This window comes from Carcharodon carcharias, chromosome 13 (genome assembly GCF_017639515.1).
Source record: "Carcharodon carcharias isolate sCarCar2 chromosome 13, sCarCar2.pri, whole genome shotgun sequence".
In the NCBI taxonomy this organism is placed as follows: domain Eukaryota; kingdom Metazoa; phylum Chordata; class Chondrichthyes; order Lamniformes; family Lamnidae; genus Carcharodon; species Carcharodon carcharias.
In genome coordinates this window covers 31933939-31948466 of record NC_054479.1, presented here as the reverse complement: position 1 = coordinate 31948466, position 14528 = coordinate 31933939, and the positions used below count along the sequence as shown (strand labels likewise).

Here is a 14528-nt window from a genome sequence, read left to right as displayed (position 1 = left end):
TCGTATTGTTCCCTTTGAGATTTGGTATTCTTACATTTCTGTGCTAATGACTGCCAGGCAGCATGTCCCTTCTTTCAGCAATACTCAATTCCATACCACCAAATGACTATTCATATTTAGAACATTCACAAATAAATACCAGAGAGTAAAAGCAAAATGCTGGAAATATTCAGCAGGTCTGGCAGCATCGGTGGAGAGAGAAACAGAATTAATGTTTCGAGTCAAATATGACTTCAGAAGAGCAGGAAGGTAGAAACAATGACGTTGAGTCAATTACATAATACCCATCACATTTCTACCTTCAGTTCTGAAGAAAGTCATATTCGACTTGAAATGTTAACTCCCGTTTCTCTCTCCACTGTTGCTGCCAGACCTGGTATTTCTAGCACTTTTTATTTCAGATACCAGCCATCAGTAAGGAGTCAGCACCTGCAGGACAGAATAGATAATGTAGTCTTATGTGACAATCAAAAGTCCATGTTTATAGGAAAAATATTTATTCAAATACAAGGTGAAGAATTGCCAGGTTGATTGTGTTTCTGATGTCAGTCATGTTGTTGTGGGTAGGAAAATCTGCTGTTGCACACTCACAGGTGCCTGTTAGGTATAAAATTCATAGAGGCCTGGGTGTATGTACTCTTGGCTACAGTCAGTTCATATTCAGGTGAGAAGCAACAGAAAATAGGATTTTATCCCAAACAAAATTTATCCAGATACCAATTGCCTAATAAATAATCCTTAATGAATTGTTATTTTTAGTTATTGAGATAACAAGCTGACATTCAAGAACAGAATGTTAATTAACACATGGATGGAGTTTTGATAGTTGGTCGGGGATTTTTTTTACAAAATAATACTTAGTTAATTATGAGTTACAGGGTTTATCATCATTCTTTGGTCTCACACCATTCTCAGAAAATATACACAAAATTATCATGCAACGTACACAAGAAAAGCTGTGCTTTATTCTGTAGTCAGGTTGAGATTCCGCAAGATATATTTACAAAAATAATTTCAAATGCCATTTAAATTGCGCCTTCATTCAACACTTGTGCATCAAGCAGTTTCTGAGTTGATCTGGTAGTTTATGCTATGCTCCTGGAGCAATCTACGTAGTCTCTCAACTTCTTCTGTCTATAAAAGGAATTTGACAAGTTAGAATCTACTTATTTTAAAAAACAAATATCTTTCTAAGGTGAATGATCTTACCAGTTCCGTGCACTCATTCTGGAGCTCACCAATCCTCTGTTTGAGGTGGTCGTTGGCATGTTTGAGCTCAGTTTCTTTCTTTACTGCACGTGACTTCACAGTCATCAGGATTCCTATACAGAAGTAAATTAAGAACATGTAATTAAATACACATAATGGTCAGTTATACTCTTAACTTTAAAATGCATGCTACATTCAAGTTATAACAATGAACTCATTAACCAATTTGATTAATTTAGCTTTCCTGCAAAGCAAAACGTTTACAATGATGATAAAACTGCATGTTGCTTGCAAGAAATTTTAGCTTTCTCTTTTGCAACAACCCCCACTCCATGAACAACCCCCACTCCATGAACAAGGTGAAATTGGGAAATCACATGCACAAGCCAATGGCACAGTTATTCAGGACAGTAAACCACTGGTTTGGGCCACAATACTTTGAGATCTGACTTCTTCAGGGCTTGTCATTTGAAACTTTAGCACAGGACTATAAAGTTTGGAATTTATAATATCTAATTCCCCAACTACCAAAACCAATAAAACTCTCCTTCCTTTGTGGAACAGGATAGGAAAAATAAATAACTTGTTGGATAATGAATCAATTTTTAATTGGGAAATATCAGTTAAAATAAATTTTGCAAAACACGGAATCAGTAATCAATAAATGGTATCTTATTTCATAATAAGCATTCTCCCAGTGGCTGAATTCATCTGATGAAAGATATTAAGACAAAAGATATCCATCTCCCCTCTTTCCTCATAACGGATGATCCTATTTAAAGATGTTTGATTAAGAACTGTACCATTTATTATTCTTGCCACTCTCCAGAGTCGTAATAGTATGAGCAAGCCTACACCGTCAAAAGCATCTTCCCGGGAAATGTAGACAATATCAAGGATGAAAGATACAACAACAACTACTCCATCCAGGACTTCAAACTTGTGCCAGAAAAATTCCAAACGGAAGGCATATAATTTACCCATTAGCTCCAGAATAAAAAAAGACAGAATAGCAACACTCAGGTAGTGAAATACCTGGAAAAGAAAGAATATTGTTAAATCTGCAGTCAAAAACAATCAAGATCAAATAAAACACAGTACAGGACCCCTTATTCGACATCCCAAAATCCAGAAGGACCCAAAAATAAGCTCCACTCAACAATGGTGGTCTAGGTAGCAATTTGAAGTTGGAGTTCCTCAAGCTGCCACTTTATTTGGTGGCGCCACCAATTCCTGCATTGATACACACACTTCCAAAATCTGTAAAATCCCCAAATCCAGCACATGTCCAATCCCAAGCTTCCCTACACAGGATCCACTACCTGTATTGATTTAGTGCATTTAGTATATCATTTTTAAGTGTAGCCTGTCTTATTGACAATTATATTGCAAAATGTTTGAAACATCAATTTCTGATTGTTTTCATATACATTTGTCAATCCACATTAAAACAGAATATTTTAAAATTAGTTTGTACCTTCCCTAAAAGCTGCATGTGTAAATGTACCAAATGTGTATGGCTCAGTCCCAAGTATAGAACTAGTAAATGGTGGTGGGAGGGGTGGGGGTGCGGAAGAGCAGGCAGCAATAACCTGTAAGAATTTTACATCTAATTGCTATACAGTAGCACCTGCAGAATATTTACATCTAGAGTAATGGAGGCAGGGTAATTGAATATTTTTAAGGCTGATTTGGATTGATTCCTGATTGACAAGTGAATCAAAGGATATAGGTGGTAAACAGGAAAGTAGAGTTGAGGCCAAAATCAGATCAGCCACAATCTTGTCAAATGGTGGAGCAGGATGGAAGGGCTGAAGGCCTACTCCTGCTCCTATTTCATGTGTTTCTATGCTCCACATGGCATTAATGTCCTTTCTATTTAAAACTATACACAGTAATCTAACTAACCATTGCTTAGTACTAATTTTTCATCATTTTCTTTGTTCTTGTACTAAATGTCTCTAGTTATAAAACACAAAATGTATTTTTAATGATGTATTGTCAACTCTTTGTTCTGTTTCTTCAATCATCCTTAGGGTTTTTCACCAAAATAAATTTATCTCTCACTTTTCTGTATCAAATCACATCTGCTACCCATTTGTCCTTCTGAAGTCATCTGTCCTGTTGTAAACTCCCTGGCCCTACTTTTGTTGTCAGCCATATACACACATACATATACACACATACACACACACATACATACATAAACAGCACAGCATCCCTTTTACCTGTACAAGTCATTTCTTCAAAACCCTCCATTAAATTAATCAAACATAACTGGTTGTTAACTGAATTCAAAAAAATTTAACTGTTTTCATTTGAACAAACAAGATTTAGGAGTATTTGACAGAGATGTTTAAAACTATGAAGGCATGGGACAGAGTAGATAAAGGCAGGTTGTTTCCACTGATTGAGGGGTTCAGATTTAGATAAAAAAGGGACATGGATATAGGATTAAATGTGATAGATTTAGGACAGAGATCTGGGCAAACCCATTATATACAGGTTTGTGGGGCTATGGAATGGAGTTAATAGCTGAACAGAGACTATGTTAACAATTAAGAATAGGTTAGACAGATAGGTCAAGAAAAAGGAAATGAAGGGATCTAGGGACAGGTTAGATGTCCACCGGTTGTTTCGGTGTTGTAATTTTGATGTAATTCCGTGTAAAAAAAAAAAATATGTAAACCATCCTTGATTATCCTATACATGTTTAAACGTCCACTAATCTGACCTTCAGTTGTGGATTCTAAGAGTGCACATACAACTGATGTTAGATAAATTTGTCCATGTTTACATGGTTTATCCTTCTTGAATAGAGGTGTAACATTTGTTATCCTTTAGTCCCCAGAGCAATTTACAGATCTAAACAGGATTGAAAAATTGTCACCAGAGCTTCTCATCTCTGGCTTTCCTCAAAAGCTGAAGGCCTACACCAGAAGGAGTTAGTGACTTCTCCTCAGAGTTTTGTCTAGTTTTTCAAAAGTAGTTCCCTTCCTACAGTTATTTCTAACATCTGTTCCATATCATCTTTTATAATACACTTACATTCTTATTTTTAAAAACACATACAAAATATGTATTTAATACCCTCCACATTCTCCACAAATTAATCTAAATGGCCCTACCACTTCCAATTTTTCTTTAAACATTTAACATACTTTTAAAAGCTTGTACTGCTTATTTTTATATTATCAGCTAGTCTTTACTGGAATACATATAATCTTCCTTTTCACCCCTTCACTACAGCTTCTATATGTTTCTTGAATATGTTTCATGGTGCTAACCCTAGCTTTATCATATGTGTCTATTTTTAGTTTTGGTCTCTACTTAGCCGCAGAGGTCACTGCTTCGAAGGACCCGCTTTTTGCCTTGTAGGGGTATGTCTTTTTTATAGCCTATTCATCTGATAGCAGAAGTTTCTCCCATTGCTAATCTGTCAGTCTGTTTTCCAGTTAAATTGGGCCAGGTGTCGTCTTATCTCAAGAACTGTTCTTTTGAAGCTCAACATCCTCATTTTTGATTCATTATTTTTTCCACGTGGTGCTCACCTCACTCCACTTCTCACATTAGTTATTTGTCACACTTTATTTCCTAGAAGCAGTGCTTTATTTGTTGCACTAGAAACATAAATTGATGAGGCTGTCTTGAATTCATTCTAAACTAAAAGGTTCTCCATTTCCACATACATTATGCCAGGCTATTTTGAGAAAACCAAAATCACTCAATATTATTTGTACATCTCTTCGAACCGTCCACAAATCTCCACATCTATTTTATCTTCACAGTTTTGTAGTCAATGAGAATTATACATTTTACCGTCTCATTCTTTAACTCTATTTAATTCATTTCATGTGGAGTGAGCTTTTGAACTGAATGCTTTGTTGGAAAATAAGGGAAGATGGCCTATAATTCGTGTTAGTGCAAGTGCTGTGGTTTTGCAAATGCTGACACATAATGGAAACTGCACTGTACAGCATAAGTCATGTAACACCAGGAGGAACAATGTAAACCAAATGGATGATTGGTCAGTTGTTTCACTATGGAGTCAGTGCTTGGAACAGATTGGCAGATCATTGGAGTGTAAAGAATATTTACATGTGGCAAATGCATGGCATAACACTGATTGGAGAGGCATCTGAAATGAAGAAGCAATGAGATATAGAGCAATACACTCTAAAAAAAATTGAAGCCAGCATCTTAAGTTCTAAATTGTCATAGCAAGTTAAAGAAAAACAATGGATAAAATAAATGATTTAAACAAGCAAGAAAAGCATTTGCAAAACCAGAGCACTGACTGAAGCATAGGTTGTAAGGTTGCAAGTGAGAACTCATTTTGTACCAACATTTCACATTAGAAGTCCATCTTTGGTCTTAGCTCACCCGGAGGTATTCACATGCCTGGTTAACTTAAAAAGCTGAAAGAAAGACAATACTAGATTTACTTCGCATCACTGATATCAGATGAGTTCCTGGAAATCAGCAGAAAGTTTTCCTAATCCGACCCTATATCATATCCATATTAAAGACTGCTTTCTTCCACATCTGTAACATCATCTTCACCTGTGCCTCTGTCACCTCCAGACTCAAATATTCCAATGATTTTTTGACCCCTCTTCCACCCTCCACTCATGTAAGCTTCAGATCATGCAAAACTCTGAAGGCTGTATCTCTTTCTATACCTTTGTCCCTGCGATTCTGCATTGATACCCAGTCTCCTAAAGCCTAAAATTCAAAATTCCCATGTTCAAATCCCTTCACCCTTCCTTTTTCTATAACCTTCTCAAATACCACAAACTCCCCATCCCAGATCCCAAATATTTTGATCCTCTGACTCCAGCATTTTGCATATCTCTCCATCACTTCACCCCACTATTAGCAGCTGATGTCCCAAGCATCTGAATACCATTCCTAAATCATGCTGCCACTCCACTTCTCTTACCTCCTTCAACCAAGTTTTGATCATGTAAATGTAAGTTGTTGCTGTTGAAAATTGATATAATATAAATGCATCTCACCATACCTGGGGTGCTATTTTCTCTTTGTCCACTTCGATGACTGCTAAATCCATTAGCAATTCACACAGCACGAATAATGCATCCAGAATGACTAAACACACAACGGCAATCTGTTTTTAATAACATAATCAAAAGTAAGCACACTGTTGCAGCAGGTACAGCAAACATGACCGCAGCACAGTATTCGTACTAATCCTATTCACAGCAGGTTCTTAACATCTTTGCTACAATTAAAAGTAACAGATTGACTCATCACTTCTTTGCGTGCCTGGAAACAGTTGTCCCATTTGCAAACAGTCAACCTTTGGCTCAATTATGCAATATACACCAAAGATAGGGGCAACAGAGTGTGGTTTCACCCATTTAAAGAATCTCTATGACAAATTAAAGGACTTAAAACACGAATTTCATTACCATTCTCATTTTATTTCACTGATTAAGTAATTTAATAATTAGCATACTATTGCTGGCAGCTGACTTTAACAATTAAAATAAAGACTGTACTTATAGTTGGCTGTATGATATCATCAGAATTTCAAAATTTTCCTTTGTTGGTGCAACTTAGCATTTTAACATTTCTCCCAAGAAATACAACCAAAAAAAAAATCCACATTTGAAAGCTTAACCTGTCCAATACAGAGCTACTGTTGGCTACTTTCCTCTATCTTTTATAGTTTCAGAGGTATAAATGTTGAACATTACTGATGGTATGGTTAATAAATTGATATCATTAATTTGCCACATGCAACCTGTGAGAATGTGAGAAAATAAAGTTACTTCCACTGATACACTGCCACAAGGATAAACTGAAGCCAAAGAACATTAAACAATTTTCTTGGGCTACAAAATAACCAATTAAAATTCATTTTATCAAATTGTAACCATTCAAATGCTGTAAATAAAGGAGATGGCCAATGTGATACAATAGTTACCTCAGTTTACCAGCCAGGCCATAAACCATCTGCGTTCTCATCCTCTACCAAATTAGCGTCTCCATTTCTCATACATTAACTACTGCCCATGATATAGTCTCCATATCTACAGATGGCAAGTCCAGAAAACCTGATCTTTACAGGATTCCAACATTTACTTGGGATCTAAACCAGTTTTTGATCATGAGATTTAAAATCAATTTAATATGGAAATTTCATAAAGTAAGCAAAATTATCCTTAAATCCAAAGACAAAGTGATCTTTGATCAACAATTTTACGCTTACTTGTTAATGAAAATTAAAACAATGTTGATATTTACTGGAAGTGGTACATTCTGGTTAAGACATGATGTGTTTTCATAGTTCTTGAGTAGACCACAGCAATGTTGCACATTCAAGTCATGAGGGGGATGACAAAACCACATCCAAGATCTGCTACAAACTTAATCATAAAGCTGTTTGCAAACTTTGATCACTTGGTTGTTTTAGCACAGTTGGTGTTAAACAAAGATAGAGCTTGTTCTATAGTAAATAGGGCAATGAGAACATAAAATATTGAAAAGGTCATTTACCCAACAGACAATTCATGCTGGAATCAGCCCCAGTAATTTAATCTCCTGAGAGAAGTGAATAACAAGAAAAATAAAACTTTGCTCCAACCCTTAAAAGTTGATCAGTTAGACCCTAGCATACTAGTCTAACATCACATCTGTCGGTCTTCAAGCTTGACTTTAGAGCTCCAATAAATATTGTATATTTGTGATGTTTGTAACCTTCAATCCTTTCTTTAGCCAAGCTATTCCAGGACAATAAATATACAGTGTTAGCTTGTTTAAGATTCTATTCCAAATCTCATCTTTTCTATGGGAACAAAATGTCTTCTTATCTCAAGCCTCACTTCTGATTTGCTAATTTAGTCCTCTTTTTCTAATTCTAAGATTGTACTTTGAGATAAATAGCCTCATTACATCATCAATAATCATGCCAGGCCTGGGCCAACAAGAGTTTGGGTAGCTCAAACAATGTCATGATAAAACCTGAAGTAATCCCACATATCAATTTTCATTTAAGCACAGCCAACTTTTATTAGACTCAGTAAAGACACTGGGCATTTAATGAGCATCAAGCCTGAAATGCCATTGGGAAGGTTTAAAATACTATGAATCACCTGACTTAGAACAGTTTATGGAACTTGTTTCCTGCTTTTAGATGGTAGTTGTACAATCTTTTATCCCCCCAATTTTTAAAATTTAGTGGAAAAAATAATCTGGGACATTATTAAGAAGTTCTTCAATCTGCATTAGAGGCTAACGTAGTCCCATTAAGACAAAAAAAATTGAGGACAATGGTTTTGTTAACTTGCCACAGTTAACTAGCATATGGATAACCTTGTGAAACTAATCATTTTATCTAGTGCACAACAGTTATACAACCCTAATTTTATTGTATACATATTTAAGATAATTTTAGAGATGATATCCTTTAAAGGATACAATTGCTGAATATCTTTTACTAGTAAATTTGAAATGATACCTGAAACTTGTTTGAGTTAAATAACCACTTGAGAGCTTCCCTAAAAGAGGTGAATTCAGAAGAAAGGTTTTCTTCATCAGCATCTACTAGATTATCATGGTCTTCCTCTTCTTGCCACTTTTGGTAGTCATCACCCACAGTGGTGAAGTATTTTAGGTACTTTGCCATGGTGGAGTCCTTTAACAGCAATTTCAGTCCTATTAAACTAGGAGATAAAGCATTCAAAATTTGTGAACTAATTTCCAGTGATTGTCAAAAAAACTCAGGAGCAATTCTCATTTGAGTTCATATGGGGTTTAAATAGAATACCTGGACTCATGATGGTTATATTACTTTAATTAAAAAAAAACAATGGCACTGAGCAATTGGTGTTCACTTTGTAACCTCTAATCTTTCCAAAGCCAATTCCAAAGTGTAAAAACACCTATCTTAAAAATAAAATCACATCCTAAATAGGGATATATGTAATATGCAAAAAATTGGATGTTTGTGTAATAGAAATAATTTAACTTTTAGTTAATTCTGTGAGGTGCAAAGATTGCTTCAACCTCCTCTCCCACCCCACCTGATGGCTACATAGAGAAGAGGAATTTGTGGTTTGGTGAATCATGTGTGCAAACCACCATCCTAAGTGTTGCACATTAATCCAATAATGAAGATCTAAAGATGCAATGCCTCGGTGAACAGCTATATTATTACAAACTAGGGAGGCCCCCATTAGGACCGCGTTGGCTGACTTCAGGGAGAGTGATGGAAGGTTTGCTACAATTAGCTTTAGAGTTCTGGATTAGAAACGCACAATCACCAAAGGTTCCTACTCCTGATAGCATCTAACTCATGCAGGGAATGAGGACATATGAATGGGGATCAGCACCCAACCCAACTTTACAATTACATAGCCTGACAATATTCATTCTGAAGGTTCAGAAATGAATAATAAACACCTTGGAAAAGTACTAAGGAGTGATTAGCACCTATTGGAATTTACACATTTTGGAGAACATGGGAAAAGAGCAAATGGGTAGGAAAATAAAATGTCATTTAACATGTATAGTAAATTCTGAGGGAAACTAGGCAAAAGTACAAGTTCAACTATTGTTGTATAGAAGCAGCATGAAATTATCATTCAGCAGTTAACCTACAAACAGGGACTCTCTATACCGCTGCCAGTCGACCATTTGGAGATTGCTTCTCATTCCCTAAATGAGACTGTTTTACAATCAGCAGCAGTAACAGAGCTCCTCTGAGGGTTTAATAGGTAAAACAAAAACAGAATTACCTGGAAAAACTCAGCAGGTCTGGCAGCATCGGTGGAGAAGAAAAGAGTTAACGTTTCGAGTCCTCATGACTCTTCGGCAGAACTAGATGAATCCCAGGAAGGGGTGAAATATAAGCTGGTTTAAGAGGGGGAGGGGTGGTGTGATTGTAGGCAAAAGCAGTGATAGAAGCAGATCATCAAAAGATGTCACAGACAGCAGAACAAAAGAACAAATAGGTGTCAAAATTGGTGATATTATCTAAACGAATGTGCTAATTAAGAATGGATGGTAGGGCACTCAAGGTATGGCTTTAGTGGGGGTGGGGGGAGCATAAAAGATTTAAAAATAATGGAAATAGGTGGGAAAAAGAAAAATCTATATAATTTATTGGAAAAAAACAAAAGGAAGGGGGAAGAAACAGAAAGGGGGTGGGGATGGAGGAGGGAGGTCAAGACCTAAAGTTGTTGAATTCAATATTCAGTCCGGAAGGCTGTAAAGTGCCTAGTCTCTCCTCACCGTCCAAGGGCCCAAACACTCCTTTCAAGTGAAGCAACATTTCACTTGCATTTCCCCCAACTTAGTCTGCATTCGTTGCTCCCAATGTGGTCTCCTCTACATTGGAGAGACCAAAACATAAACTGGGCGACTGCTTTGCAGAACACCTGCGGTCTGTCTGCAAGAATGACCCAAATCTCCCTGTCGCTTGCCATTTCAACACTCCACCCTGCTCTCTTGCCCACATGTCTGTCCTTGGCTTGCTGCATTGTTCCAGTGAAGCCCAACGCAAACTGGAGGAACAACACCTCATCTTCTGACTAGGCACTTTACAGCCTTCCGGACTGAATATTGAATTCAACAACTTTAGATCTTGACCTCCCACCTCCATCCCCACCCCCTTTCTGTTTCTTCCCCCTTCCTTTTGTTTTTTTTCCAATAAATTATATAGATTTTTCTTTTTCCCAACTATTTCCATTATTTTTAAATATTTTAAAATCTGTTATGCTCCCCCCACCCCCACTAGAGCCACACCTTGAGTGCCCTACCATCCATTCTTAATTAGCACATTCGTTTAGATAATATCATCAACTTCGACACCTAGGTGTTCTTTTCTTCTGCCGTTTGTGACATCTTTTGATGATCTGCTCCTATCACTGCTTTTGCCTACAACCACACCATCCCTCCACTTCTCTCCCCCTACCCAACCCCACCCCACCACCTTAAACCAGCTTATATTTCACCCCTTCCTGGGATTCACCTAGTTCTGTCGAAGGGTCATGAGGACTCGAAACGTCAACTTTTTTCTTCTCCGCCGATGCTGCCAGACCTGCTGAGTTTTTCCAGGTAATTCTGTTTTTGTTTTGGATTTCCAGCATCCGCAGTTTTTTGTTTTTATCTGTGTTTAATAGGTAAATACCATTTGATAGGCATCGAATTACATGGAAGAAGAAAATCTCAGGTCCGAATCTTGTTCTGTGCTGAATTGGATATTCAGCTGAGAAATCAAGTGAACGGGGGGGTGGAATCAACCAGGACTCTGGCTCCTGATCATGATCCAAGTGTCAACTGCTGAAAGATGTGGATATCAGGAAACATACTGGACCAGGCTCACCTGTGGTGTCAGATGGACTGAAGTATTCATTGTCTAGGTTACATGTGAAGAACAGCCACCTACAGTCCTATATATCATAATTAGTCATGGGTGTTTTCGCTGTTCAATTGCTCCTGCATGTGATCTGCCGGAGAGCTCGTGATTTCCTCCTTTATTCGAAAGGACAAAAACACCGAAAAGCCCCATTTCCTTAACTCCAGGCCGGCCCCTACTGCTCGGTGTCTAAACCTTCATTGTTAACCTGCTTGCCCTGAAATTTGATTCGCTTTTGTTTTTGTACCGCAAGAAACGGCAAGTCCAACATCAAAAGTAACGGATTTAAAAACTGTATAAACGGGACTGACTTGAACCGATTAAAGAAGCTCCCGAAACTCAAAAAGTTGTTGGTAACGTACTTACAGGGATAACTGTCTTGGAAAGGGGAGAAATCTTTTTGTGCCTTTCTTGGTTGGAATCTTCTTCGATTGTCAAATGCACTTTGACCCGAATCCTGCTCACGTTTTTCCCGAACTCGGATCGTTCCCTTCCGCTTTTTCCGACTGTTCCTCGACGGATTCTCCAACCTGGAAGTTTGGTTTAACTACTCCTTTGTGCTGACTCTCTGGTGAGACTTCTCCTGCATGAAACATTTCGTGCTATATAGGTGGGAGGGAAGCCCTGGGATTACTCCAGTCCCTGGAGTGAAATTTCTTGGACCAGCTGGAGTGAAGCGTCCCTCTCTCTGTGCGGCGGTCAACATTATTGAGATTTTCCTGAGCAGCAGCAGTGATTACAAACCTGGTTGTTTTGTAAAATGTTGACTCACATTAGGAAGTTTGGAGTGTTAAACCAAAATAAGTGAATGCAACACCTAAATGAGTGGTCCTCGAATGAACAGTCACTTTTAGGAGTAATTTTTTCTTTAAACTTCAGTGCAGTATAACAAGTATGGTGCTATCCCAAATTTGAGCCAATTTAAACAATCCTTTCAGAAAACGGTACTAACTGCAACTTGTGAAACCCTGCTTCTTAACTCGTTTCCTCATCTCCCAAATTCATTGTTCAGGTCTGTCTTTTATATCACTGGTTTTTGCAAGGAACACATTGATTCATAAACTTCTCCATAAACAATTTTTTCCAGTTCTACTCAATAGCCTAGCATTTGGGAGGCATAAAGTACCCAGAATTGTCAGTTGATCATGTCAGTTCGTCTGATTATTGAATCCCCTAACATTACCTCACTCGTGCTTGTAATAATTTATGCTCAGTGAATAACCCCTACCTAAGTGTCAGTGTAATCTCAATGCCTAAGTCCTAATTGTAAGCTCCATATACTGTTTATTATTTTCTTTTTAATGATGTGGAGGTCACTGACAAGGCCAGCATTTATTACCCATCCCTAATTGCCTTTGAGAGTGGTGGTGAGTCGCTTTCTTAAACCACTGCAATCCAACAATGATACTGTTAGAAGGGGAGTTCCAGGATTTTGACCCAGTGACAATGAAGGAACAGCGATATATTTCCAAGTTAGAATGGTATGTAACTTGGAGGGGAACTTGTAGGTGGTTGTGTTCTCATGCAGCTCCTGCCCTTGTTCTTCTAGGTGATAAATGTCACCAGTTCAGAAAGTGCTGTTGAAGCCTTGGCAAGTTTCTCCAGTGCATCCTATAGATGGTATACACTGCAGCCATAGCGTGCCAGTGTCAGAGGGTGAATATTTAAGGTGGAGGACCAAGTGCTGATCAAGTGGGCTGCTTTGTCCTAGATGGCGTTGATTTTGAGTATTGTTAAAACTGCACTCATCCAGCTAACTGGAGCATATTCCATCACAGTCCTGACTTATGCCTTGAAGATGGTGGAAAGGCTTTAGGGAATCATGAGCAATATTCTCTGTAAGCCTCCCAGCACCCCAGAAGTCCTGTGCAGGCCACACAGTCCTGTTATTGGGTGTGCAAAATAATTTAAAAGGAACCGTGCACTTAAATAAATTACCCAAGCACTCCGAAAAAAATGATTAGAAGGAGGTGGGTCAGAAGGTGAATAACTCACTGCTGAATAATCAGCCTCTAACCTGCTCTTGTAGCCACGGTATTTATGTGGCTGGTCCAGTTAAGTTTCTGGTTGATGGTCACGCCCAGATCATTGATGGGGGCAGACAGGAGGAAGTGTTGTGGGGTGGGGGTGGTGTCAAGCAGTCCTAATGCCATTGAATATTAAGGGGAGATGGTAAGATTCTCTCTATTTGAAGATGGTCACTTTTTTGAATTTGCATGCAGGAATGGCACTTGCCATTTAAAGGGTATTAGTTCCAATTAGTTAGACTTTGAATAAAGTAATAATAGTTCATACATCTCTGTTGTCAACTTTGTATTTGAAGGAAAAACAAAAATACCTGGAAAAGCTCAGCAGGTCTGACAGCATCTGTGGAGAGGAACACAATTGATGTTTCGAGTCAGTACGACTCTTCATCAGAATTGTATTTGAAGGCTCTGGTAAGGAGTTAATTAATTCCTTAGTTTCCTTGGTTTATTGTATGTCAATTGACCTGAAGTGTAACTAATTTACATAAGACTGGATATGAAAGAGCTTGGAGGTGAGCTAAAGTAGACATATACAGGAGAAATCTGATCCAGCCTATATACATGAGGAAAAATGAGATTGGTTTGTTGGCATATTTGAACTAAATATTTGAAGTTCTGAGCACACATTCTACAATCCACATATACTATTATCTTAGAGTATACCTTTTCCAGAAAATATTTAATATACTGTAAATAGATAGCTGTGTATATAATATATATTTTTAAAAACACATTTATTTATGACTGTATTTGTGTGTGGATTTATGCATGATGAGCCACACAGCAAGGAACATTTAGATCCCATTTACTCAGCTCTACATTAAATTAATTGCTGGATTCATTCACTTAGTGACCCAGTTTCCTTGGTGGATTGAATTCACAATTATGAGATTAAATGAATATGCTTG

General features: G+C 37.7%; 1 protein-coding gene across 2 annotated transcripts; it reads right to left on the bottom strand.

The window, feature by feature from the left end:
• Positions 1-945: 945 nt before the first annotated feature.
• Positions 946-12196, bottom strand: hvcn1 (hydrogen voltage-gated channel 1). Of its 2 annotated transcripts, none has more exons than XM_041203290.1 (6): positions 11956-12196; positions 8693-8897; positions 6233-6337; positions 2013-2244; positions 1210-1322; positions 946-1134 (listed from the first exon to the last, which is right to left on the bottom strand). In XM_041203290.1, the coding sequence occupies exons 2-6, from the start codon at positions 8858-8860 to the stop codon at positions 1057-1059; spliced, it is 696 nt and encodes a 231-aa protein (XP_041059224.1). In that variant the 5' UTR covers positions 8861-8897; positions 11956-12196; the 3' UTR covers positions 946-1056. The 2 variants fall into 2 exon arrangements, with proteins under 2 accessions (XP_041059224.1, XP_041059223.1); XM_041203289.1 differs by having other exon boundaries at positions 11960-12196.
• Positions 12197-14528: the final 2332 nt, after the last annotated feature.